The sequence below is a fragment of the Eleginops maclovinus genome, chromosome 18 (genome assembly GCF_036324505.1).
Source record: "Eleginops maclovinus isolate JMC-PN-2008 ecotype Puerto Natales chromosome 18, JC_Emac_rtc_rv5, whole genome shotgun sequence".
Taxonomy (NCBI): Eukaryota; Metazoa; Chordata; class Actinopteri; order Perciformes; family Eleginopidae; genus Eleginops; species Eleginops maclovinus.
In genome coordinates, this window is record NC_086366.1 from 14,574,912 (window position 1) to 14,600,180 (window position 25,269).

The 25,269-nt window shown below is 42.0% G+C and overlaps 1 protein-coding gene across 1 annotated transcript in view; it reads right to left on the minus strand.

Moving 5' to 3' along the window:
• The window catches only part of schip1 (schwannomin interacting protein 1), a 182,317-nt gene that overhangs the window by 17,115 nt on the left and 139,933 nt on the right, over positions 1 to 25,269 (minus strand). The window contains exon 9 of the mRNA XM_063906737.1: positions 17,076 to 17,855. Coding sequence (XP_063762807.1) covers positions 17,076 to 17,855 — 780 coding nt within the window. The remainder of the gene's footprint in view (positions 1 to 17,075; positions 17,856 to 25,269) is intronic.

Below are 25,269 nucleotides of genomic sequence, written 5' to 3' on the forward strand. Positions count from 1 at the left end.
ACACACACACACACACACACACACACACACACACACACACACACACACACACACACACACACACACACACACACACACAGGGGTTAAATGAAAAAATAGGAAGTGGGTTTGATTCAGTGCTGATCCCTAAGGATTATGGGTAGAGTAGAGTGAATTGTCTGTCTGTTTCCTGAATCCACCCTCACTGGACTAATGCTGGACACACGCATGCACGCCCGCACACGCAGGCTGAAGGGTGGGGTCTGCCCCGCTGATTCACATTACTGAGGCTGACTTCATAGTGTAGGTGAAGTCAGAGCTGATTCAAATGAGATAGGAGGATAAAAGGGAAGGGTAACCGATTGGCAATGGCAAAGGGAGTGTACAAACACACATACAGTCATAGTTCAAGGGCAAAGACTGGGGATACTTTCAGCTGCATATTTGAGACACACACAGGTTAATTCATCTGATGCTTGACTGCCGGGTCAGCTGAGAAACAGCGAGAAAGAGAGAAACAGCGAGAAAAGAGGGAGAGATACATGCACAGAATGGCTTATTGTTCCAAGTGAACAGAGGGGTGACTGTGGGAGAGAGGGTTCCTGGCACCTCCTGTAAGCCTGCGATCCAAGGCCAATAGCGCTGTATATGTGTGTGTGTATGTGTGTGTGGTACGAATGCACCTAAACCTGTGATACACTCGCTTTTTATATCAGCCCTGATCCCTGTTTGTTTTCAGGTGTCTGTTTCTTTAATGTCTATGGTTATACAATATTATAACACAAGCTAAAGGAATGCGCTAAAGACTCATCTGATCTTATTTTGGAAAGAGGAGGAAAGGAACGGGGGCTGCTGCCATGGCAACGTGGTAAGAATTTCTCCATGGCGATGCTGTGTGTTCCAAACAAATTGGGCTGCAAAAGGGAGCATGAGGCCACCCATCAGGAAGTCTGCTAACTCACACAGAGGCTTGAGTTTGAGGGCTGACGTTTTCGCCAATAGGATAATATCAAATAATAAAGTGTGCTAGCTGCCCGGCAAATCTATGATATACTGTATGGGATAACCATACCTCACTGTGCAGTCTTATATCATTTTAGAAACAGCACTTAGTTGAGAAACTTTCAAACTACACTTGTTTTTTTTTTTACATGTGTGCGTACCAAATATGACAATATGACCTAAAGTCTATATCATAATAAGTTCTCACATTCACGTAAATAGCATAATACATTGTTGAATACATAAGTTCATGATATATATCATTTGTTGTGTTGACTCTGTTCTGATAAGTTTGTGTGATTAATTACAGTATGACCAGTTTAGGTTGTAGTTTGGGGAGTTTATTGTTGTCTGGGTTATTACTTCAGAGCTGGATACGGGACACGGTAAACATGGCTCAGCATAATGACTAGAGACCATGGATGTATTTAAGAACTATAGGAATCTAGGATGCGGCTTCAAATCCAATATATAACCTGTAGCATACAGGTTGATTTTCATGCTATGAGCTAATATTTATAATAGAGTCATTATTGACCTTGCTTGCAGTTTGAGGTGCCTTGTCATCCGACGTCTCCTTCATTATGGTTTGTATAGGAAAAAGTCTTATACAATCATGTGAGATACAGGAAAGCGAGAAACATTTAGTGTGGCTCTGTACAGATTTGAAAATATGTCTCTGTTGTGTTGCTTTTTTGTTCATATCAAAAATGTTCAAATAACACTATGTGATTTTATAAGGAGTTTATATGCTATAACTACTTCCTGGTAAACTACACTAATTTGTTTTGGTCAGTATTTCCATACTGTGTATTTACTGTCTCGCCTTATTGATCAATTCTGTAACTCTATCATGATCCATCAGTGGTATCTACTGATCAGCTGCTCCCCATTTATAATTCATCGGGCCACACCTAATTTACTGAGTCACAGACACCAGAGCCTTACCTTCACTCCTCTCTAGCCAAGCATTAAAAACTGCTCATACTTGTTGAGAATATAATGGAAATACACAAACACAAAAATACTGTGTGACAAGATTCACCATTCAATCAAAGCTGGGAGGCCTTGGCATGTTCACAGTCTTCCTACAGGCCATCCTGATAAATCTCCCCTTCACCCTTCATCCTGCTAGTTGTGCTGCTGACAGCAATACTCCGCTGCAAGATTTATAGATTTACATAAGAATCTGAAAATCCAATGACATATTGAGACCTCAGACTATAGTAAACACACTGTATGTCTTTAGCTAACTCAAGCTCTTATAAATGAACGGCAGCGTTAGATGTAAAGATAGTATCATAAATTGTTCACCTTTTTGCTTTTTTGGCCTTGTGGTTTATTTGCTAAACCGACGTGGCTTACATTTATAGATGGTTTTGGTTGACTATGGGTCAAATGGTCACTTTATTGCTTCTCCCAGGGTCAGCCTGTGACTAAATTAACTAATGGTTTCTGACACTAAGTGAGGGCTCAGCTTAAACATGATGGGGAAGTGAAAGACATTCAATTACTCATGTTTCTTTTTCTTGTCCTGTTTTGACTTTTCTCTTTCCTTGCCTTCAGCAAAAGACAGAAAGACCACGACCACATACTAAATTAAGGCATAGGAAAACAATGATGCTAAAAAACAGAGATTGCCTGAAGACACAGGCTGTCCCACAAGACAAACAGAAATACAGGGACAACACCCTGCATGCCGCACTCTTTTTCCACTGCGTCTGTTTACTCCTTTCCCATATTATCCCTTAATTAAATCCCTTGTTTTATCTCCTCTATGATTCATCTGTTCTTTCCCCCCATCTTGCTTTGCCTCTTTCCATCCCTCCATATATGTGTATGTGTTTGTTTTATGTGTATGAGGGGCGCTGTCTGCCTGCTGGTTGCCAGGTTACCAGTCTAATTGAGGGGCCTCTAGAGAGTTGCTGCTATCAGAGCCTGAACCCTCTGTTCTGCTTACCACTCTCATTCATTCTCTTATTTGTTACATCTTCCTGTTTCCAGTACAACTCTTGCAGTAAAGCCACCTCAGCTTAGTTCACTTTCAGATGTCGACAATAAACCTGTACCTTGCTATATTTAACTGGTATCAATCAATGTCTCCATCATTGCTATGTATAATTGAATTTCCCTCAGAAATACCGTATGCATAAGGTGTTCTTATTTTGTTCGTTTAGCTCAGCCTATGTTGCCAATGCTTCTTTTGATAATGTTTCATCTCTGCCTTTCATCTGCTGTCTCCTCTAGCCCTGTGGCGTCACTTTTCTCTGCTTATCTGCTGCTCTGCTATTATATCCTGCAATCTTTCTGTCACTCAATCTAGCTTGTATCTGCTATACGAAACAAGGCTGCAAATCCTTATCCCATTACACAACTGGTCCCTAACCCACACAAGCACACATTTACCCTCCTGACATGTACAATTTGGTGAAGATGATGAATGAATACACACATTTTTAATGGTTTGAAACGTTTGAGGTTTCATTACAGCATAAACTACAGACCTGAGGACAGTTCATTTCAAATCTAATCTCCAGTATTGGGAGCATCGGACAGAGCTGATAAGATATCAGCTTTTAGAAATGTTTATAAAGTCAGTGAAGTAAGCTTTTGCAATGTAACTAAAAACTAAACACAAAATATCATGTTCCAAAGCATACAGAACAATGCTTCTCCATTTAAACCCAGGGGAACTGTCAGAGAATGAACTTGGACTCAAGTTTTCATGTTGATAAAACACTTTAAGTGCACCCACAAGGCCCATCTATCTCTAAAGGACCCTCATGTTTCCTACATCAGTTTCTCTGCAGCTTTTCGTGCATCACTCCCTGATTTTTCTACACTTGTTTCCCCCATCAAAAGAAACTCCATATTTCCCCTTGGATGCCTTCCCTATATTCAGCTCATATCGTCTGCCTTTCATCTACCTCTCTGCTTGTTCCCACTCTGTATCTCTACTGCATTGCAGACTTTCTTTCCCAAGAAGCAGCACTGGTTATAGAAAAGCAGATGTACAGCTTGATGCAGTGCTTTCCTTTAATCACGACTCCTTCTTTCTTCCCAACTCCTTTTCAGATTAAGTGGAACATTGTTGTCCCATGCCCCACCAGAGTCATACAACAGAGTCATACACTCATACACAACATGTGTGCACACATTGGCACAACCCTTTAAGCAACTATTCACATTTAATTCTCAATTTCACTATGTTGTCTGCACCATACTCAAACACATACAGATAATATGCGTCTCCTAAACCTAAATCCTAAACTTGCAGTTACATGCACACCTCATGCCTCCTTGACATGGATTGATTATGCTGGATGAAGAGGAGTTGGTGGGGAGGAAAGGCATTATTCCCTTGAGTCAAGGGCTCTCTTAGCAACCAGCCAGCCATCAGATTCACAACACAATCACCTAACCATAAAAGACAGACAAATACTAGAACACATGTGTAACAATGTCCTAGTTTAAATATGACATTCAAGGATTGACGATAAACTCAGCTGAGGAGATAAACGTGATATTCCTACAATCACAAGAGCTGACAACACCAAAATCAACATCAGCTTGTGTCTGTCAAGACGGCAAAGACATTGCCAGTTACAATGAATTTATGTGATGTGTCATGAAGCTCGGAGAACTACCTTGTAAGAACAGTTTTCCTGGTGGACCATCCTTCACAGCATCCTAGAGCGAAGCTTGCTGAGCTTGGGGAATGGGAAGAGGAGTGTGACTGGGATAGGATTCCCAGCCCTGCAGTATTCCAGCGGAAAGGAGAGGAGGGGATCTCACCCACTCTTCAATCCAAACTAAAAAAGGTCAATTCTCTTGTCTGCCTTTCCTTCAACTCAGTTCTTACCCTCTCCTATGTCTGATTGTTTTTCTGGTATGTCTGTTTGCTAAAAGAGAACGACAGGGTCTGATCGCTGTTTCCCCAAAGCTGAAAGAGGGAGGGGAGCAAGAGAGAGACTGGAGGAGGGGTGTGAGAACGGGAGAGAGAGAAAAAGAGGGAGGGAGGGGAGCACTAAAGAGCAGAGTACACTCCCCGGTTGGCTTTCTCTGTCTGGTGCGGACAGAAATGGGGGAGGAGCTGTTGGGCTGAGTGTATGCAGAATCGGCCATTGGGCAGAGGAGACAGTGGAATAGGGAGGGCGGGTGAGGTTGGTGTGGGACTGGGTCGGAATGTCATTCTGTTGATATTGTAATGCCGGAGAGGAAGAGGAAGAGAAGGATAAGGCACAGGAAGGACTTTCTTAACCTTTAGCTTAATCTCTCTCTGTGCTGCATGAATAGTCAACAAAGATAGGATGCTGCAATAATAAAACGTAAATGTCAAACACCAAAAGTTTGCATTAAATGTCATTGAGCATGTATTATAACATGGCAATTTATCAACAATTCAACCGACATTTAGCCAGTTTTAATAGTTCAATTCAGGCAAAGATACGTTCACTGATGTGTGAGTTTAATCTTTGCCTCACTGTGTTTAAGTAGATACGTTGGCTTTGCATAGCATGAATCTTCCCTTCATTTTCTATCTATCTCCCTGTAGGGCCAGAATGCTAGTGGCAGATGGCTGATCTTTAATCCTCATGCAGGCCAACCTACTCAAATAATCTCTCCCTTCCCATCTCTCCATCTATTCCTCTTTCCTGAACTCTTTGCATTACTGTTTTAAATCCTTTTTTTTGTCCTTTCCTTTTGATCTCACTGAGATGCAAACGTGTTCTCCCTTTGAGATTTTAGAATTGGTGCATAATCCCATAACAATTTTATGAATTAATAATTTCCTCTGGCCTAGTCAATTTGATTTATTTATCAAATACTTTTTTTTCTAGTTCTTTTTACACTGTACAGCGTTCAACACCCTTTTTCTTATGACATCGGTTCAAACAATGAGGAACTCCTCCTGAAAAAATAACTTCACAAGGGGCCTAAAAAATGTCCCACATATCCAGACACTGAAACAACAGCCTAGACACCCTTACATCCAATTTACTGTAAAATGAATCGATTAGATGTATAATCACTAATCAAAGTACCATTTTTTTAATGTATTTTGTTCGACTCCCGGTAATTATCTAATCCTTTCAGCACAAATCCATCTGATTGTTAATTTCTTCAACGATCAAAAAAAAGCAGTGGAACAGAGTTGCACAAGAATGTAGGGAGTGATTGCATTTGACATCTGTTTCAACTTTGTTTTTTGACTTTTTTTTTGCAAGGTAGCCAGCTACAAACACCTCCTGTTCTCTCATGCTAGATCTCTCTATCCGATATTGATCTCTGCTGGGTTACGTTGCTTTCCCCGATAACACCACTCTTGGGTTTAATGACCTGGAAGTGGATCGATGAGCTCCCAGCTCTGATCTCCCTGCTGCACATCACTGGCTCTGATGGTGCCCATCTGGGGCTGGTTGGATCAGTGCCCATCCCGTCACACTAACCTTGGGTATAATTATCTGTGCATGACATTGGCCAGCGATAAACCTGTTTCTTCTTACAGTGGAAGCTATCAACTGGGCCACGATAAAGCACTCTTAGGCTTATGTTAGTTTACCGGCATATAGCAAGCAGGGGAAAAACAGGAAGTGGTCGATAGATTTAAATGTTGCTGGTGAAGAGAGTCCGAAAAATTGGGATCTTGGATCTTTTGTACTATTTAATGTCCATGTTTATGTTGTGTTTCTGTGGGATATGTTAAGTTATGCATTCGGCAGTGCATTAGAAACGTATTCAAATAATGGTTGTTGTATATTTGGCGTCTATTCCCTGCGATTTAATGAGTCTGAAGACAATTTTAATATAACTTATGTGCTTCCATACGAGAAGATACAGCATCCACTTTTCCCTCCTCTATCACCATGGCAGCAGTCCCTCTGTTGACCCCCCCTGATGACCTTCACACGGTAGTAAAGGTTACAATCTGAGTCAGTGCACAGGTGGAGACAGAGACAGCACCTCCTAATGACAAGAAGAAAAAATATCTGACACCACCAAGACTTTACAGTGTGAAGCTCCTGATTCCCACATAATATGAGTATTAGCATTCTTAAAAAGCTAAACTAACAGTGATAATGACGGCAGCCTGAATCAGCACAAAGACAATTCAGATTGAAGATTACTAAGTGGAGACTGGCTGGCAGACTGCAGTTTAGCCTCCCACACACTACCCACAATATGAAATGTCTGCCTTGGTAGCTGTATGTTAACTATGATACCACATTTTGACAGTATACGTTCCACTCTCCCTGAAAGTGACTGTTGTATCATACACCGAGCACTGGAGCAGCTTGTATCATCGTCATTTCCCTCCTCGCATCCCGTACATCAAAACACCACCCATGTGTGTCTCTGTGTGTTTAACTCTGCTGCGTGGGCATATTTATAGATGCAAACAGAGATAATGAATATCTAATCATAAGTGACTGATAACAGATTGGATACCATGGTGGTTCTCTCTACTGTACTTAGTGGGATACAGAAAAAGTTTGGAGATGATACTGTGGGTGGTAAATAAAACACAGCTCATGGCAAAGTCGTGCTGTGACGTCTCCTCCCCTTCTCTGAAAAACAGCTTGCTTCTTTTTATTCTCCTTGCTGTTTATCCCTCCTTTTATTTTCTCCGTGGCCTTTTGGTGTAAGTACATTTGCTTTTTTCTCCATCATCTTCCTCCATCCCTCTCTTTTTCTCCCTCCCTTTCCTTCTCAGCAGGAAGGAGAGAGCACAGATGCTTTTAGCAAGCTGACATTTTATGCCAGAGTAAAAACACCGCATAGCAAAGCAGGTTCGCTCAGTGTGAGGGCCAGATTCTGGCGGTAATGAGCTCGCTCTGACAGGGAGGAACTGATGTGGAAGGCCAGGGAGTGCATATGTGTGTGTGGGCATGTGTGTGCTCTCAGTCTTATGGCTAGCCACCAGAGGTTGTTCTAATGAGGACTGCAGTTGGTTGAGGGAAGGCTGAGCATGCTGTGATCATTGCATTAATATTCGCTTCACATTTTTAAATGCGTTACAACCAATATGTAAACCAACTGAGTGAATGACCACCAGTCTTTGATGAAACGACGGTAATGACCAGACTAGATTTGTTAAGACTTAAGATACAACATTGTGTGAAGCTTAAAGAAAATCACACAAATGTAAAGAAAAATAACAACCTTAGTCTAGAGCTGAACAATTTGTAATTCATCTACAGTCCATCAATTTGATGAATAAAACATACTATTTCACAAGATCTAAATACTAACAATAAAATAGTTAATATTATTATATTATAAATTATGATAGAGGAAAATAAGTGTTTTCTTATTTGTTTTCTATATCATTTTTAAGGCCCGAAATGATTCACTTACCAAAAGGAATTTCGAAGATAAATTAAGATAAACTATAATCTGCTGCCTTTGTGTGTGTGTGTGTGTGTGTGTGTGTGTGTGTGTGTGTGTGTGTGTGTGTGTGTGTGTGTGTGTGTGTGTGTGTGTGTGTGTGTGTGTGTGTGTGTGTGTGTGTTGGGGGGGTTTTCTGTAGTTTGGATTGTTGGTTGGAAAAAAGCAAGCAATTTCAAGAGGGTTGTCTCAGGCTTGAGACATTGAAACAAGTATTTTCAGAATGTCCTGACATTTCATTAATTAGCTAATGAAAATCATAGCTGCAGTCTCTCTTCAGACTGATGGATTGCTTATTCTAGTGTTATGAGTATGTGAGGATATAAAAATGCACTGCTCTCTACAGCAACAGATGAAGCTCTCCGCATGACTTGGCACAAAGCCTCGCTCTAGCTCTCTCTCTCTATCACAAACACACACACACACACACACACACACACACACACACACACACACACACACACACACACACACACACACACACACACACACACACACACACACACACACACACACACACACACACACACACACACACACGGATAACACAGTGTCAGAAACATGAAGACAGAAATACTCTTGGTCTGTTGGGGTCTGTGTTGGTGTGCAGACGTATTTTAAACATGCCTTGTATTTTTAGCCAGATATAAACACACCAAGATCACAACCCACTTTTCTCTCTACCTCTCCTCTCCTCTCTCACACACACACACTCTCTATAATTAGGAGCAAAGACCAGTGTCTCCTGTTTCAGCTCACCCAAATGAGCATACATGTCCACACAAGCACACACTCATCACAGGACCTCTGTGTGTGTGTGTGTCTGACTCAACCACCGATTCCTCCAGAAATAGAAGAGGTGATGGATAGGAGTTTAAACCCTTCCTTGCTTGGAAATCATAAACCCTTTTTCACTCTTTCTCAATTTCCCGCTCTCACTCTCTTAGTGTATCCTTCTTGCAATAAACCTGCTTTTTTTAATGCCTTCAGTCCCGTTCCTACTTTTAAAGCCGGCCTGTGTGCGAGTGTGTGTGTATTTGGCTCTGCTCCAAAGTGACTTTGCAGTTTGAGGACTGACACGAAGTTATAACATTGGAGGCCGTCTTCTCACTCCTACATAAATCCTAATTTCCTCCACAGCACGCTCTGCCACTCACAACCTGAACCCCTCTTTGATAGTTTTTATAGGGTGGATAGGGGGAGCTGGGCGGAGGGGGAAAATAGTCTCCTGGTGTATTTTGGCTGTGTAGGAACATGAGGCCATAATGCATCCTGACGGAGTGAGGAAGAGGACAATTAGCAGGGAACATGAGTGGGAATGGGAGTAAGGACAAGGGGTGTCTGGAACAAAGGAAGAAAAAGAGAAGAAAGAGAAGTAGGTGGAGATTTGCGGCTGGGTAAAATGATTCGGACTGGGTATGAGCCTAAGCTGACTTCCATGCCAGATAGGATATATTACATTCTAAAAGTGGTTTGACTCTTAGACCTTGGTGAATAATTTGAATGAATCAGAGGAAGGGAATGTGTGTGTAAGCTTCTGTGTATCAATCAAGATGACCAATGAGACAAAAAGTGCAGAAATGTGTAGCTGCAAGTTATGCCTTTCCATTCAAAACACTGTTATTTTATCTACAATCGTAGCAGTACCTCTGATCTCTGATATCTTATATACCCACAATGCAACTGGTTTGCCTGGTGAAAAGTCTTATTCATTTTAACACCTGCAGTATACTGTAGTAACCAAGAAAGTAAGCAGTTTAGTTACACATGTAGTGTTATTATTACTCATCAATACACGTGGATTGATATTTTTGGGTGTTTGTTTACATGTGCAGACAAGGGGAGGTAATCAGGCAGATGATTCAACTGTACTTTGACACCAGATAAGGGCAGTTTAGCACTCCTGTCAAAGCAGTCTATGGGACTTGAACTTAATAACTCTTATTTATTGGGTGTTCCCAAGGGTGTACAGTTTGTGTGTAGACTTTGCAAGTAAACGTTTTGACCATACCACCGGCAAGCAGTTCAAATCAAGTTCACATGCGCTAGTGCAGCTTCGTACCTAGTGAGGCAAAACATTGTACTGTACATCAGACCTCACATTTCAAACTGACGTGCCTTTGCTACTACAACTGCACATGGGATCAACAAACGGATGTTTAGTGATACATATCTTTTAACAGCAAACACTACTATATACCTTTCTTAAGTAACACACCGAGCAGAGGGTTAGTTATCAGGCTCATTTAGCAGGTTTTATGGCCAATGTTTCTTCTAAGGTCTTTTTTCTTTCTGACTTTTCTTTTCATTCTTGCACAAGGGACCGAGGGCTGTCAAGGCCAGGACAAACAATTTTACAGGGCCAGCTGTGCCTTCTTAACTCACTTATTCTATTCTTTATTTATATTCCAAGGAACTTGAACTTCTAAACATACTATGTTTTTTGTCTTTCAGAACTGTTTGTTGAATTTGACTGCCTTCTGATTTTCTCAATGCAGGTGCACATGTGGACAAGCAGTTACTCCAGGTTGTCTAGTGTAACTATTAACAGAAGACCTGAAATGACATGTGGCATCCAGAGTAAACACAAAGATTTTAATCAGTTTTGCTAGTTGTTTGAGCTCGCCTTGGTTTGCTACAGACTTTCTCTGCACAACATGGTAAATGCACATTCAAAACAGGTACATAGCTCAGAGGTTTGCTTATTTAAAACAGGATTCAAATACATGAGCACTGCATATTTGAAGCTATTCTTTCTTTGCCAGAAAGGGAAAAAAGTAGAAGGCTACCAAGTAGAAACCCACATATGGTCAGAGTCGAGACAGCATGAACCTGCTCTTTGTTAAAGGGTCACACTGAACTAGTTGTGAGGAAACTGAGATGCATGGACAGATGTGCAGCTGGTTCTACTTTATGCTACATTCTGGACATATTTAACTTTTTTGTTACATACAAACTCAAGACAACAAAAGAATGTACTGCCCTAGGCTACATTTACATTAAAGGCTTTGTCAAACAATGTATCTCAATTGAGTCTGAGCTTTCTGAACTTTTGTCCTGGTTTGACTACGGACACATCACAAGAACATTTTGCAGTGTTGAAATAGCTTTGACAAACAAATGTGTTTTTTTCTGCTTTACCTGAGTTAAGTGCCCAACTTGCTGTTGGGAATCCAAGGTTAAGCTTAGATGAAGGATATTCCAATGGTAAAAAAAAAAGAGAAAGAAAAAAGACATCTACCGACAGTTGAGACTGTCAGTATACCATCAGAAGAAAAATATATCCTTTGATCCTGTGAGATGAATGTGTGCATGGACTAACCGGAGACAGAAAACTGCCTGACTCTAAAGCAGAGGCGGCGCAGTTAGTGTTTAAGTAGAGTGTGTGTGAGCTGTGGTGCGCAGAGGGCCGGGCGTGTTTCAGCTGGTACCGGTACTCACACACACGAGGAGCAGTGGTTAAGCCTAGGGGGCTGAACTAGACACTAGGCGCTCTCCACACCTGGCTAAAGCCCTACCCCCTACTACCCCCACCTCTGAACCCTCCTCCCTCTTCCTTCCCATTTATACGTTTACTGTCTTCTCCTCCAACTTTCAACCCTCCTGTCTTGCTGTAGTCTTCATTCAAAACAATCATTTGAGCCCACAAACCTTCTTTCACTCCCTCTTACTTCGCAAGTTCTTTCGATCCAAACTACTTTCTACCTATTAATTTCAGGCTTCCCTGTTTTGTTTCCCCATGCAGGAGCTAATTCCAGTGTGACTACTTTATACTTATTTTTGTTGCATATTTTATACCCACTATTACTGCACTCTCAAACCCAACAATTTCTCCCTTTACCCTCTCTCCTTCTACGTGGCACAGTCTGAGAACTGGGCGAAGGTAGTACTTAAGTTGTTAGTGGAGGGCGGCGAGCACAGTTCAACTACTGAACTTGTACTGTATATAATCACAGAGCACGGAGAGTGGAGAGAAACAGAAAAACAACTATTTCTCCCACCTCTCTCTGTCCACCTCTTCTCTCGCATCCTTAAATTTCTACAGCATTCTTAACATTATATGAAGTTTTTGAACCGCCCTCTCATATTTTCTAGTTATTCATCCAACTGTTCCTCATGCTAAAAAACAGATACATTCTCACAACTGTCCTTACAGCAGAGATGATACATTTAGAAGTAGCCCAACTTTTGAATTTCTAGTTACATGAGTTCAATGCATAATTGTATGTGGCATTTCTACAAAGTTCAGAGGCTCAGAGGAGTAGAAGTCAGTAGAGGCCTACATTACCTGCATTTTATTTCCTATTTTGAGTCGACATAAAACAAAAAACAAAAAAACCTACACTAGCCCCTATGCAATTTTTTCCTTTCCTTTAGACCTTTTTTTCCCATAATCAGGGGTTACTTTAATCAGACCTTCAGAGCTACAAAAGATACAACACTGTTTTCAAGTCAACTGATACAGGTGAGTAAAATTGGTTGAGCTTATCTTTAAACCTTTAAAACCTCTAAAATACAACATGGTAAGACTAATAAAAACTGTTGTTACTGAACATAAGTGTGTGTTTGTGTGTGTGTGTGTGTGTGTGTGTGTGTGTGTGTGTGTGTGTGTGTGTGTGTGTGTGTGTGTGTGTGTGTGTGTGTGTGTGTGTGTGTGTGTGTGTGTGTGTGTGTGTGTGAGAGAGCTCTTCTATAAACTTTCAAAGTAGAGTGGTGCTGCAGGTCTCAGCACAGGCCCTATCTCCTTACCACAGATTGCCCATGGGGTGTTTTTAAATTGTGTGAGTAAGTCTGGGTGTGTTCTCCCTCAGATTAAAAAAGAGAAGTAGCCTGTAGGCATGAATTTATTAGAACACACAGGTAAGTTTCTGAGTATATATGGCCATACATGCAGACTGACCCCATCTCTGTGTTTTAAACCTCAAGACCGGATTGGAAGAACAATATTATTGTTTGCCTTCGAGGGTGCAGAAAAACGGAGGGTTAGGGATAGGGTTACTCTAAGTGTAGTTGAGGTCCCCTGTGGACCCCTCTCTGCCACGCGACTCCAGAGTTCAATAAGAAACGAATTACAAACAGGTCAGCCAGCCTCTCAATCATTACAAAAGTAACGGAGTTACAGTAATGTATTACTTTTTGCTGTAACGCAGTAATATAATGCATTACTTCTGAAATGTGAGTAATATAATACCCGTTACAATTCTCAGTAACGCAGTTAAAACACATTTTAACCCGAAATGATGTGGTGTTTGGTTTCTAAGAATTCACAAACACCACGAGACATTCCGACACCAGAGAAACAATTGTGCGGGTAGAATAGTAACTCAGTAAGCCTGTGTACTATTGGTTAAGAGGGCTGCAGAAACAGATTTGCGATTGAGAGCTGCAGGCTCGGAGAAAAGAAAAGAAAAAGACAGGAGTGTGCGCGCAGGCCAAAGCAACAGAAGGTCACTTTCTCTCTGTCTGTTATGCTGGTTGAACCCCGAGAAGTTCAGAGACTCGTGGCGGAGTGTTGAAGATCTGCAGCCTCTGTCCTCTGTGGAACCGCCGGCTTTTAGAAAGCTTGTCAGCCAAATCTCCGTTAACACATCAATGACAAGGTGAGCTAACGTTGCCAAAGAGACTCGATCATATACAGTAGGTTACAGGGCCATGGCCGGGGCTCCACTAACATGTTATTAATAACAAACCGATGTAATGTTACTGGTATCAACTATTATTCAGCCCAGTTAAACGGAGCATATGTTTAATTTCAGCATACTGCCATAGATAGGCTATCTTTAATTATTGAGCTGCAATAAACTACATTTGAGCATTTAAAGCCCTACATTTGCGGTTATTTTTGCTGGAAGTAACTCAAAGTAACGCAAAAGTAGTGTAACGCATTACATTTCAGAGACAGTAATAATGTAGTGTAACTAATTACTTTAAAAAGACAGTAATAAGTAATATGTACTGTATTACATTTTGGAAGTAGCTTGCCCAACACTGCCCAACACCCACAGCCTGCAGGCAGACGCTGAGATGATAGCAGGCAGAAACCGCACCCTAACTAAACACACCTGCACCAAGATGACTGTTTCATTAAAACAATAATGAAGTAACATGCAGGCTATGTGGTGGTTTTTAGTAGATCCATTGTCCAAGTATTACAAAGTGTGCATGAAGACCTACAGCACAAAGAAACATGTCAGTGCCTGTTTAAAAACCTAAGTGACTGTTATGGCTGTTTATTTTTATTATTGAATCTAACGTAGGTCTGCAACTAAGAATAATTTGACAATATATGTTGGATTCATAGTAAAATGTAAGAACATTAAAAAATTTAAAATCTGCAATTGCAATCTTTAGAAAAAGGTTAACGTTTTGCCTAATAGTAGTTACAGAAATGAATTGAACACCAAAATGTGTCCTGTTTACAACGAGAACGTACAATTGGTTGTAACAGAAATGATAAAAAAGCGCTTTAAAGGTGCTGATAGCTGGATTTAAAAAAATTCAGACAGACCCATGCTAGCTGTTTCCAATCTATGTTATGCTAAATCCTGGCTGCAGTACTGTAGCTTTACTCCATCTGACTGGAGACCAGCTAAACTCATCTTCAGGGTCTTAGCGGCCACTACAGAATAATATCTTCGAGCTTCACCATGTCCCGTCTTTCTAAAAGCACAGATGCTTTTGAAGCTCTAGTGAAGCATGAATAACTTTGTCCCTCTGGACTCCACATGCATCCCAGACAGACAGACCCCTCCACACCAAACACACGCATCATCATGCTGGTGGGTCCTGCCTGAGTGGATGTTTAAATATTTAACAAGCTTTTAGAAGCACCAGCCTCCTTTCCTCCAGGGTGTCTGCTAAATCCTGCAAATTTAAGAATTAAGAACTCAGATGCCCTCTGACATAGAAGGACACGGGAGATGACCTGTGTGAATGTTTCAGTACTGGACACTTGACTGCTTTTGTGCTCTTGTTAGCAGGTTAGCAGAGGGTCAATTCAAGCATGGTCCCCTTTTACCACATGTTAAGTCTAGAAGTAGGACTAAAAAAGATCCAATCACAATTTCAGTGAGCATGGGCGTTCCTCTACAGACGAAGCAACAGCACTTTTATGACAAAAACGGTGGGATTGTGCAGGATATGAGTTTGTGCCTGCGGTTTCTTCTTGTATATCTTCAGCTCAGGTGGGATTACACAGCTAATTCTAATTTCCTATCTACTCAGTGCCATCAAATCTAAGGCACGGTTCTTATGAAAATAGGTTTTCCCTCGTAATCGGAGAGGCATTTGGAAGCTGTGGCACTTTATCAGCATCAGGACCAGTCTATCTCTACTAAACACAACAACCTACTCTACATGAACACACATGTGAGGAGACAACATGTGGCGAAGAGCATGGTTGTGTGTGTGTTTGAGTTTCAAGATATTCTCCTCCACCCAGGTCAATTATATCACAGCCCATTGCCCAGGGAGGGAGATACAGAGAAAGAGCAGACTCTCCTCAGACTAAAGCCAGCCAGGAGGTGACCTTCTCGTTTAAGTCGGACAGCAGGTAATCAACATTGACACACACACACACACACACACACACACACACACACACACACACACACAGACACACAGCACACACACACACACACACACACACACACACACACACACACACACACACACACACACACACACACACACACACACACACACACACACGAACCATGTGACCCAAACCTGCTTAGTCCTAAAGATATCATCTCCTGTCCCTTCCTCTCTCTTTCCTTCCTCTCATCCCCCATTTCTCCCGCTGCATTCCTTACATGCCTTAGGGAGACAGAGGGGGCCTCCAGGACAGAAAAACAAAGACACACAACACACACAACAAACTCACAATGGCACAGGCTGCAGCCATTGTCTGTGTGCACTGAGGAAAAGGTCTTGGTTCTTGCATACCAAATGCCCCACCACGCCAATGCCCCTTTATCAAACACACATTTGCCCTCGCTTACTTTCACTCAGTAACACAAGAGCATATATGTTGCACTGGATACTGTGGCTGCTGTAAACAATTTTCTCCTGCTCCTCCCCAAACATTTTCAAAGCTACACCCTTTTTGGACCCACAGACCAACAATAAACCATAAAACTCTGGCAGTGATTTTGATTTAAACTGAGCGATGTCATGAGATTGTAAATGAATCACAACAGCTTTTAGTGGATGAGCTGCTGGTGTGGCATGAAAGGCCTGTAGCGGCTCTCTGCAGACCATCAATGCGACACTGACCTCTTCTGGTAGAAACACCACACAGCCACAACAAAGGACATTCAGATTTCTTTAAATTAAGTTAAACCAATACAAAACTGTAAGGTCAGAAACAAACATTTGCTGTAGTGATTATCTGTCCAAATTAATTAAATAATGATTGCCCTGTTGGAACAATATTCTCTGGATCAGTGTTCTTATGTTAGCCAGATTTGATGGTATGGCTGAAAGCTGGGCCACATAGCTTAGCGCTACATTAGCCGACTAATCCCTCTTTCTTACCCAAGCAAACCTAACCCCATGTTTCCAGAGTGCATCTGACACAGATAACTGCTGGATTAAAGAAGCCCACCAGGGGCATGGGAAAACTCTGTGTAAAATAACCTTTGACACACAAGCAGAAAACCCCACAGGAACACACAGAAACATGAAGTGAAATAGAAACTTACCGAGGTGTAGTTGGTCTTGCCCATGATGTGGTTCTGGTTGTGGTTGAGGTTCTGGTTCTCCTGCTCTCTGCACTGCAGCCCAGCCAGGTGCCTCTCAAGGGCGGCCCAGTCCATGGTGGGCAAAGGCTCTTCCTCTACAACCTCCTCCTCTTTGTATCCCCCCATCCGTCCCCCAGTCCCTCCACTGCCTCCTCCGCCACTACCACCACCACTGGCAGTGCTGCGGCTCCCCCTGCCTTTGCTGGAGCTTCGGTGGCGGGGCTTAGGAGTCCCTGTGCCGCTCTGTGGTGTACCGGGGGAGTTGAACTGGTGGCTCCTGGGCAAAATCAGGTTGCCGTTCTGTTTCAGTTCCTCTGGGACGGCTGCGACCGAGGTGGCTGTTTGTCCACTGGAAGCTGGGAGGGGCGGGACAGTCTTCACATCCTCCAATTCTTCAGCGAGGCTGCGACTGTTCACTGTCTTCCTGTAGCCCTCACTGAGAATGTCCTCCCCAACAACGCCTCCTCCACCTTCCTCCTGACCAGGAAGCTGTGGAGAGGTGTAGTCCTCTCCATACTCACTCTCCCACTCCTCTATCACCTTCTTCTTATACTCTTGGTAGTCCTCATCTTCCTCATAGTCCTCTAAGGTGACCAGGTCCAGAGAGGGGGAGGATTTGTAGTCCTCCAAAGTGGCCAGGTCAAGAGAAGGGGAGCAAGGTGTGACCTTGTTGGAATTGGACTCTGAGCTGGAGCGACTGGATGCATCACTCCCCAGGTCCATGCCATCCTCCCGATAATCCTGCAACGAGAAGGGAACAGCAAAAAGAATGAAACCAAGGAACAAGCATTTGCATGGACAGGCGTTTAAAATTGAGAAAAATAAAAGATAGATTAAGAGGCATAAGAAGAAGAAAATTAAAAGAGAATTTAAGGAAGTGTGTAGACTTAGATTAGTCACACCAATGTTGTGGTTGGAGACCGGCAACCACAAAGCACTTCCTGTCCCGCAGGAACTTCCTTTCTGGACAGAATTATGTAGTCGCTGTCCTTCTCAGACTTGTTTCCTGGTATTCTGTTATACTTGTATAACAGAATACCAACAAAAACAAAAAAGAAAAGTACTAATGCTTACTGATTTTATCTTTCTCTGGTAAATGTGTACATGTGTGTTTGTGTGCTTATGCAACACTTTACAAACACGGAAAAGGCGTAGTGCGTGTGGCTGGATATGTTAGAAAAATATCCCACCACCCACTGCTACATCTGTACAGCACCACAGGGAGAAAAACGGTGGTTCGAGTGAGAGTGCATGACACTGACATGCCAATATTCAAACACCAAAATGTGAGATGGACAGATGTGACCAGGGTTCATGTCTAACCGTGGCTGTGTTGCTCCTGCAGAGACCCAATCATTGCCTGACTGATTAGTTCACAGCTAATGAAAACGTCTGTGTTGTTTACAACCCACCACAAATCTCCACCTGCCTGTCATCAGTCTTTTCCTACACATGAATGAACTTTTCATAGGACCTTTCATCTCTTTTAAAAGTTAATGAAAAGCTACATTTCTCTAAAGGCCAAGAGAAATTAATGACACGTTCCTATGTGATCGATATTATGATCTGCTTAGGCAAAGAAATTAATTATGAAGATTGCTAATTACTGGTTTAGACCATCAGGATGGACTGTAAACAAGACTTGCGTGGGTGAAAATTGCCAAACTGTAATACAGTATTATCCAAATTATAAAAAGCTTTCTTGAGAAATGGCTACTTAACCACACCTATACAGGCACTGGCTGTTGACGTCAAAGCACAATGCAGAACATATCTGTTAGGAAAAGCAATGTGACTCAGCATCTTGGAGTCTAGATACAAAAATTGCTGATGTGATTTAGAGGCACTCTATGATGAGGAGCTTGCATTTCTCCACGAAATGCTAGCATGTCAAAGAGAATAGAAGTGGAGCTGCTGCACAGATAAAAATGGTACCAGGCTGGACATTGGGCCATAAAGCCACATTTTGCCTTGGTAAGGTGTTATTGGATACTTTAAACCATCTTAATATTATTGAATACTTGGCCATGGTAACATATTGCATTGTCACTAGGATGCTCGGACCTCCAGTGTGTTCAGACGGAGAGTTACATTTTATTATTATTAAATCATTCATGAATTAGGCAATTCCAAAATGTATGACAACCGCTTGTTACTCCAAAGTCTATAACATGTTTAATCCAATATTGAGTTAAAAGGGTTCATTACCAACAATATGTGGGTTCTTGACATGAGAAACTCTAGGAGCCCCCGTTGGTTTTACAGCTGAAGAGGGAGAACTAAAGGGCACACAACATTAGGCTACTGGCCTACTTATGGCCTAATGCTATGAAATTGCTTAGACTTGTTATTGTACAGCAATACGAACATAGTCACGATTATACAAATAACTAAAAAACAGAATGTTTAGTCTTCAAATTATAGCAGCGTCCGAAGAACATATCAATGTTGCCTAGCAGTAGAGCAGAGAACAACCTTACCGACGTGCTCATCAAACGCCCTGGATCACCACACGGTCACCAGTCCCTGTGGTTTGTGAGCCAACCTGTCATCCTGGCTTTCTCACCCTTTAAGTGCTATAAACCCCCGATTCTGGCAGCAGGAGCAGGAAGAACGCTAAATGAAAGCAGCGGAGTATCCGAGCTGCGATCGCGTTTCAAATCTCGGTCAGCGATCCTCCTTTTTGAACTGTTATCCCAATTTGTGCAGCCTCTAAAACAAGCGCTTGTTTTCCAGATAGAATCGCGTCAATACATGACGGACACATGGGCCCGATTATAATAATGTAATCATTTAAAGTGTGTGCGTATGAGAGAGAGCGGAAGGCGCTGCAAGGCGGCAGGCTGGAGCTGTAAAGCTGATCCGCTGCGGGATTAACGCGCAGCCAGGCGGACCATACAGGCTGGATTTGGCCACGAAATACATGCAAATTGACAGCTGCACAGACCCCCACCCCGCAGCCGGGCGGGTGTCTGGGGGGCGTTTAATTTATGTCAAAGACTACCCTCGCAACTCTTCCCGTTGTTCTCTAGGTGGTTTGCAAGGGGGTATCATAGCATACGCCCAGTCTTTGCGTGCGTCGAGCGTAGACTAGCCAACCCAAGTGGCCTTTCTACACCGATGACAGTTGCATGATTACATCTGTCAACATATTTGCTATCATGTTATTAATTGTTGACATTTGATTTGAAGGAAACAATATAACAATTTGGTTAATACGCGCGAGTTTTCGAAATGTGGTCATTCATAGGCTACTTATATGATGTAATGTTCCCCAAAAAGTCCCAGGAGGCACCTGATATCCCCCCGGCAACAGCAGTGACAGAAACGCCTTAAAGCACACTATCACAGGGGGGCTGACACCCAATACAGCCGTGACCCCCTTATATTCACTATAGCCTGTTATCAACTCACCGCCTGCATTAACCTTACCGGGGTGACGACCTAAAATATAGGATACTCACTGTCATCATCTTTGTAGCTTCCCCGTCGCGTCTCAAGACATTGTAAAGTGTAAATCCCAGCTGTTAGACAACGGCTACGCTGCTGACTTGTTTCACAGCAGCTTTATTTTAAGGGCGGGTGGCGGTGAGGCTGGCTTCGCTGGAGAAATTACAGAGAGCCGGTGGACAATTCAGTACAGTCATCGCTCTGAGTGTGTAGCCTAGTCCGTCCACAGAGGAGACAACCGAGAAGTCCTGCCTGATTGGACAAAATAACGTTGATGTCTTTAAATCCCAGCAGGTCAACGCTTCTCCTCTGCTCACACACAGTGATGTCCAACCAGCAGTCCAGCCCGCACTCTTTCGCTCCCACGTCAGCTGGAAAATTAATAAGCTGCAAGTAAAGTGCGCCCCATTACATTGTGGGCACGTTTCAGAGCTTTCAATCCGCCTTTATCACTCAGTTACTATCTATAATATTATACCTAGAAACTTAAAACTAAGTGCACAAGAACCATGCTGCTGCTCCCCCGCTGGCACAGGCTCTCTGTATAACCCGGCTCTCTGTCGCAGCCTGCAGCTCTAAGGAGAAAGTGACGACGACAGAACACAACTAAAGCCCAACCTTCTGCACCCACTGACCTTGCAAATGACAGCGACAGAGAGAAAGAGAACGAGAGAGAGGGAGAGGGAGAGAGAGAGAGAGAGAGAGAGAGAGAGAGAGAGAGAGAGAGAGAGAGAGAGAGAGGGTGAATTATTAAAATATACATCTGGGTTCTGATTTTAGAATATTCCTAGACCTGGTTTCCATAAAACCTCAGGGACCCATGTTCTTATACAGTATTTGTTATTTGGCTTCACATATATCAAACAAAGGCTGTCATTGTCTTCTTAATCAGAGTTTAGTATCACTTTACAATTCATAATAGTATTCAATGCAACAGCCCTGCAAGGAATCCAGCCTGTCGGAAGGTTATAATGTTCAGATCTTTTCATTAATACTCAAAGATGTGTAGCCCCCACTGAAATCGTCCACAAAAGGGACATTTAAAGGTAAGCACATTATAGACACATTCTTATATTAAAAACACAACTTATTCTTCTACAAAAATATACATTTGTTCCAGAAAATAAGCAAAAAGTGCAAGTTCGTCAAAATTCACCTACACATTAAATATCACGTATTTTTCGAGATTTGAATTAGATTACCAGAGCAGTAGGAATCCCCCACAGTGCAAGAGGAGAGCTCACTATCTCTACAACAATCTATACACCATTAAAGGTTAGTTTCAACAGTACTGACACTCTGCCTGCCTAGCCAATACTATAGAGTTTTCTAATTATTTTTGGCAGCATTTTATAATCTCTAACTCAATGCAGCACAACAACACCACAAACTTCTGTTTGGAATTTTTTTATCAGCCCATCTCTGCACTTTGACAAAAGAAGAGAGGACATTATAGGCTTTACATACAATCGATAAGACAGTCAGCTAAATAAGTATCAGTTAATGATGATTCATTGATCTTTTCAGCTATTTTTCCAAATGCCAAAAGAATTACTGGTTCCAACTGCTCAAATGTGAAGTTGTGCTGCTTTTTTTTCGTCCTAATCAAAAAGAAAATGTAAAGACCTCACCTATGGCCCTGCAGTTTAAGGAGATGCTCAAGTTCAAAGATTATTCCAATAAGGAAGAAAAAAAATAATCAGATTGACTTCAAATGTATTGTTAATATATGAAAAATGTATTTTGATATTATCTGCTAGTATTTTTATTTTTTGCTTTTTCTGGATGTAAACACTGTTGAAGACATATGAGCACGCACGCACCCACATACACACACACACACACACACACACACACACACACACACACACACACACACACACACACACACACACACACACACACACACACACACACACACACACACACACACACACACACACACACACAGAGATGACAGCTGCAGTGTTAGAGCTGTGGAGGGGTTAACACCAACATGGCATGATATCTTCATGTTGCATTCCGTTTCCTCTTGCAGCAGCTGGTAATTTACATATTCCAACACTAAGATCAAGTTAAATGTTAGTGATAAACCAATCTCATCAACAGCAGGAGTAAAACATACTCCAAAGCATTTGTATAACAAGAGTTATGATTAAGAACTGGATCTGTGTCTCTCGAATGGTAAGCAACACTTTTGGTAATGTAAAAGTGCTGCTTTGTTCTTCAGTGATATGCCTTTTTTCTTTAACAAGAGTATGGACAGCACACATGGGGATCTCCCCAAAGTAGGTGGTTTGCAAGGGGGCATCATAGCATACGCCTAGTCTTTGTGTGCGTCGACACTAGCCAACCCAAGTGGCCTTTCTACACGGATGACAGCTGCATGATTACATCTGTCAACATATTGCTATCATGTAATTAATTGTTGACATTTGATTTTAAGGAAACAATATAACAATTTGGATAATACGTGCACGTTTTCAAAATGTGGTCATTCATAGGCTACTTATATGATGTAATGTTCCCAAGAAGTCTCAGGAGGCACCTGATATCCCCCCAGTAGGAGTTCAGCCCATTCCTACGACTTTCAATCCAAGCTGCCACTGCTTTAAACTCTCTTATCAGCCCTTAGACTGCTTCCCTCTGCATTCTCTCCTCTATTCCCCAAAAATATGTGGTCATAGTGAAATAAAGTGAAGAGTTGTTAAGTTAACTGAAGACTTTTATGGAGGATAAGCTTGGGTTATTATCTTCTAGACAATGTGAGGAGTTCTACTTCATATGCCCACCAGGCAATTAATTTATCATTAACTTGTCAACAGGAGGCCAATATTGTTTATGGCACTCTTGCACACATACAGGCATACGCAGTTTGTTTTCTTTGAAGTGTGCATTTCCAAAAAGTGTCAAAACTTCTGAAGACAGTTTTGACACGGCATCCTTCCCCTCAGTGAGTTGTTCCACAAAACAATAAAAGGAGAAACAAGCTCGAAGTCAGGATCGCCTTATGAAGATGTTCATGATGTGTCACATCAAAGCTTTCTGACCCATGTCTTCATCACACCTGGAAGAAGAAGCGTGTGTTTTTGATTAAGGAGGTGGTCAACAAAAGTTCATCCTGTAACACTTCAGGCATCACCTGTTTTGGTGTGGCGTCTGTCAAACTGACATTCAGTGGGATTTACCGATCACAGAGGGTAAAATACCAAAGGAAAAACAGCCATGTCTAGTTTTACAGTATCTGGGAAAGCTTTGCTTTATCTGCCTGCCTAACAGTCCATCCACAGCAGCTATCTGGGAGGAATCACTGAAGGCCCATTACTGACAGAGAGATAAAGCCGGATAGAAGAAAGCCCCTCAGATAATACCAAAAAGTCAGAGAACATCTTCCTCTGCTTAAATCTATCTCAGATGTGTTTAAAAAACAGCGAGCATCTTGTCAGTTGGTGGGAAATTGAAACTGTCTCTGCCTTGTCAAGAACTCACCAACTCTAACGGTGAGACACCAAAAGTGACCTTGGAGGATTCTCCCTCTCACATGCCCCCTCTCCCTCTCTCTTTCCAAGGACCAAGGGGAAGATCTCACCTTGAAATAAGTCTCGGACAGAACCAGAAGACAGAAAATGAAGCATCAGAAACATGACTGTGCTACAAGCCCAGACCTGCAGATGGGAAATGTCCTGCCTGGTTATGTGAGACGCGGAGCCACAAGAGGCCAGAAAATAGTCTCAATACCCAGGTCTATCACCATGTCATGTCTTTTCAGACTAAGAAGAAGCAATCCTGGCTGTCATGAAATAATTCCCTATACTTCACAGCATATATTTATAATATATCCCCTAAACACTTCCCATTATGAATTACCTAAAGCTAAGCCAAGATTCCTATGGACTATGTTATGTATCATTAATTGTAGGTCACTTCTATCTCATCAGGTCAAAACTACAGTATTTGATCAACAATGGAGAAAATAACGTTTTGTATTTAATAATCAGATCATAAGAAAATCACATAAAAAAACTGGTTTTGCAATTATGAGTTCCTTCAGTATTTTCGAAAATGACCTGAAACACCCAGCCATATTGAATTAAAAGGACATAATCCCAGTATATCTATATTATATCATATTGCCAATCCTATGTAACATATACCTTTTTCCCATATGTGCCGCAACATGAACACAAGTGCCACACAAAGTAGTCTGTGCCTTGAGAATGCAGCAGCAGGATGCAGCCTGTGTGATGATGAATGGAGATGTCAGATGGCCACAATGGGGGTCGACTCCTTAACTGGACGACTGACCTGTCGTTCTAAATAGAAAGGTTAGCCAAATGGTTGGGACCGGCCATCAGTCTTTCTTTCTAAGCACAATGATGATTTATTCCATTCAAATCACTGAGTGAGTGAAGAGCAGCACAACAAAGAGGAGTATGTGTCGGTTATGGGTGTTTCTCATTTCCAAGGCAATTATATGCATGTATGTGTGCAAGCACCGGCATGTGTATGTATATTTTGGGTCTGATATGTTCATGGACTACGATGCATAACATAGTTTTTGTAATTGTGTTTACACACTCTGATGAACCCCATGCAGCGCTTGTATTGGATTGCATTACTAATACCTAGCTGTAATATATTGATCTTCCCTTCCATACTGTATATCCTGCCAACAATTTCACTTGCTAACGAAGTGTGAAATGAA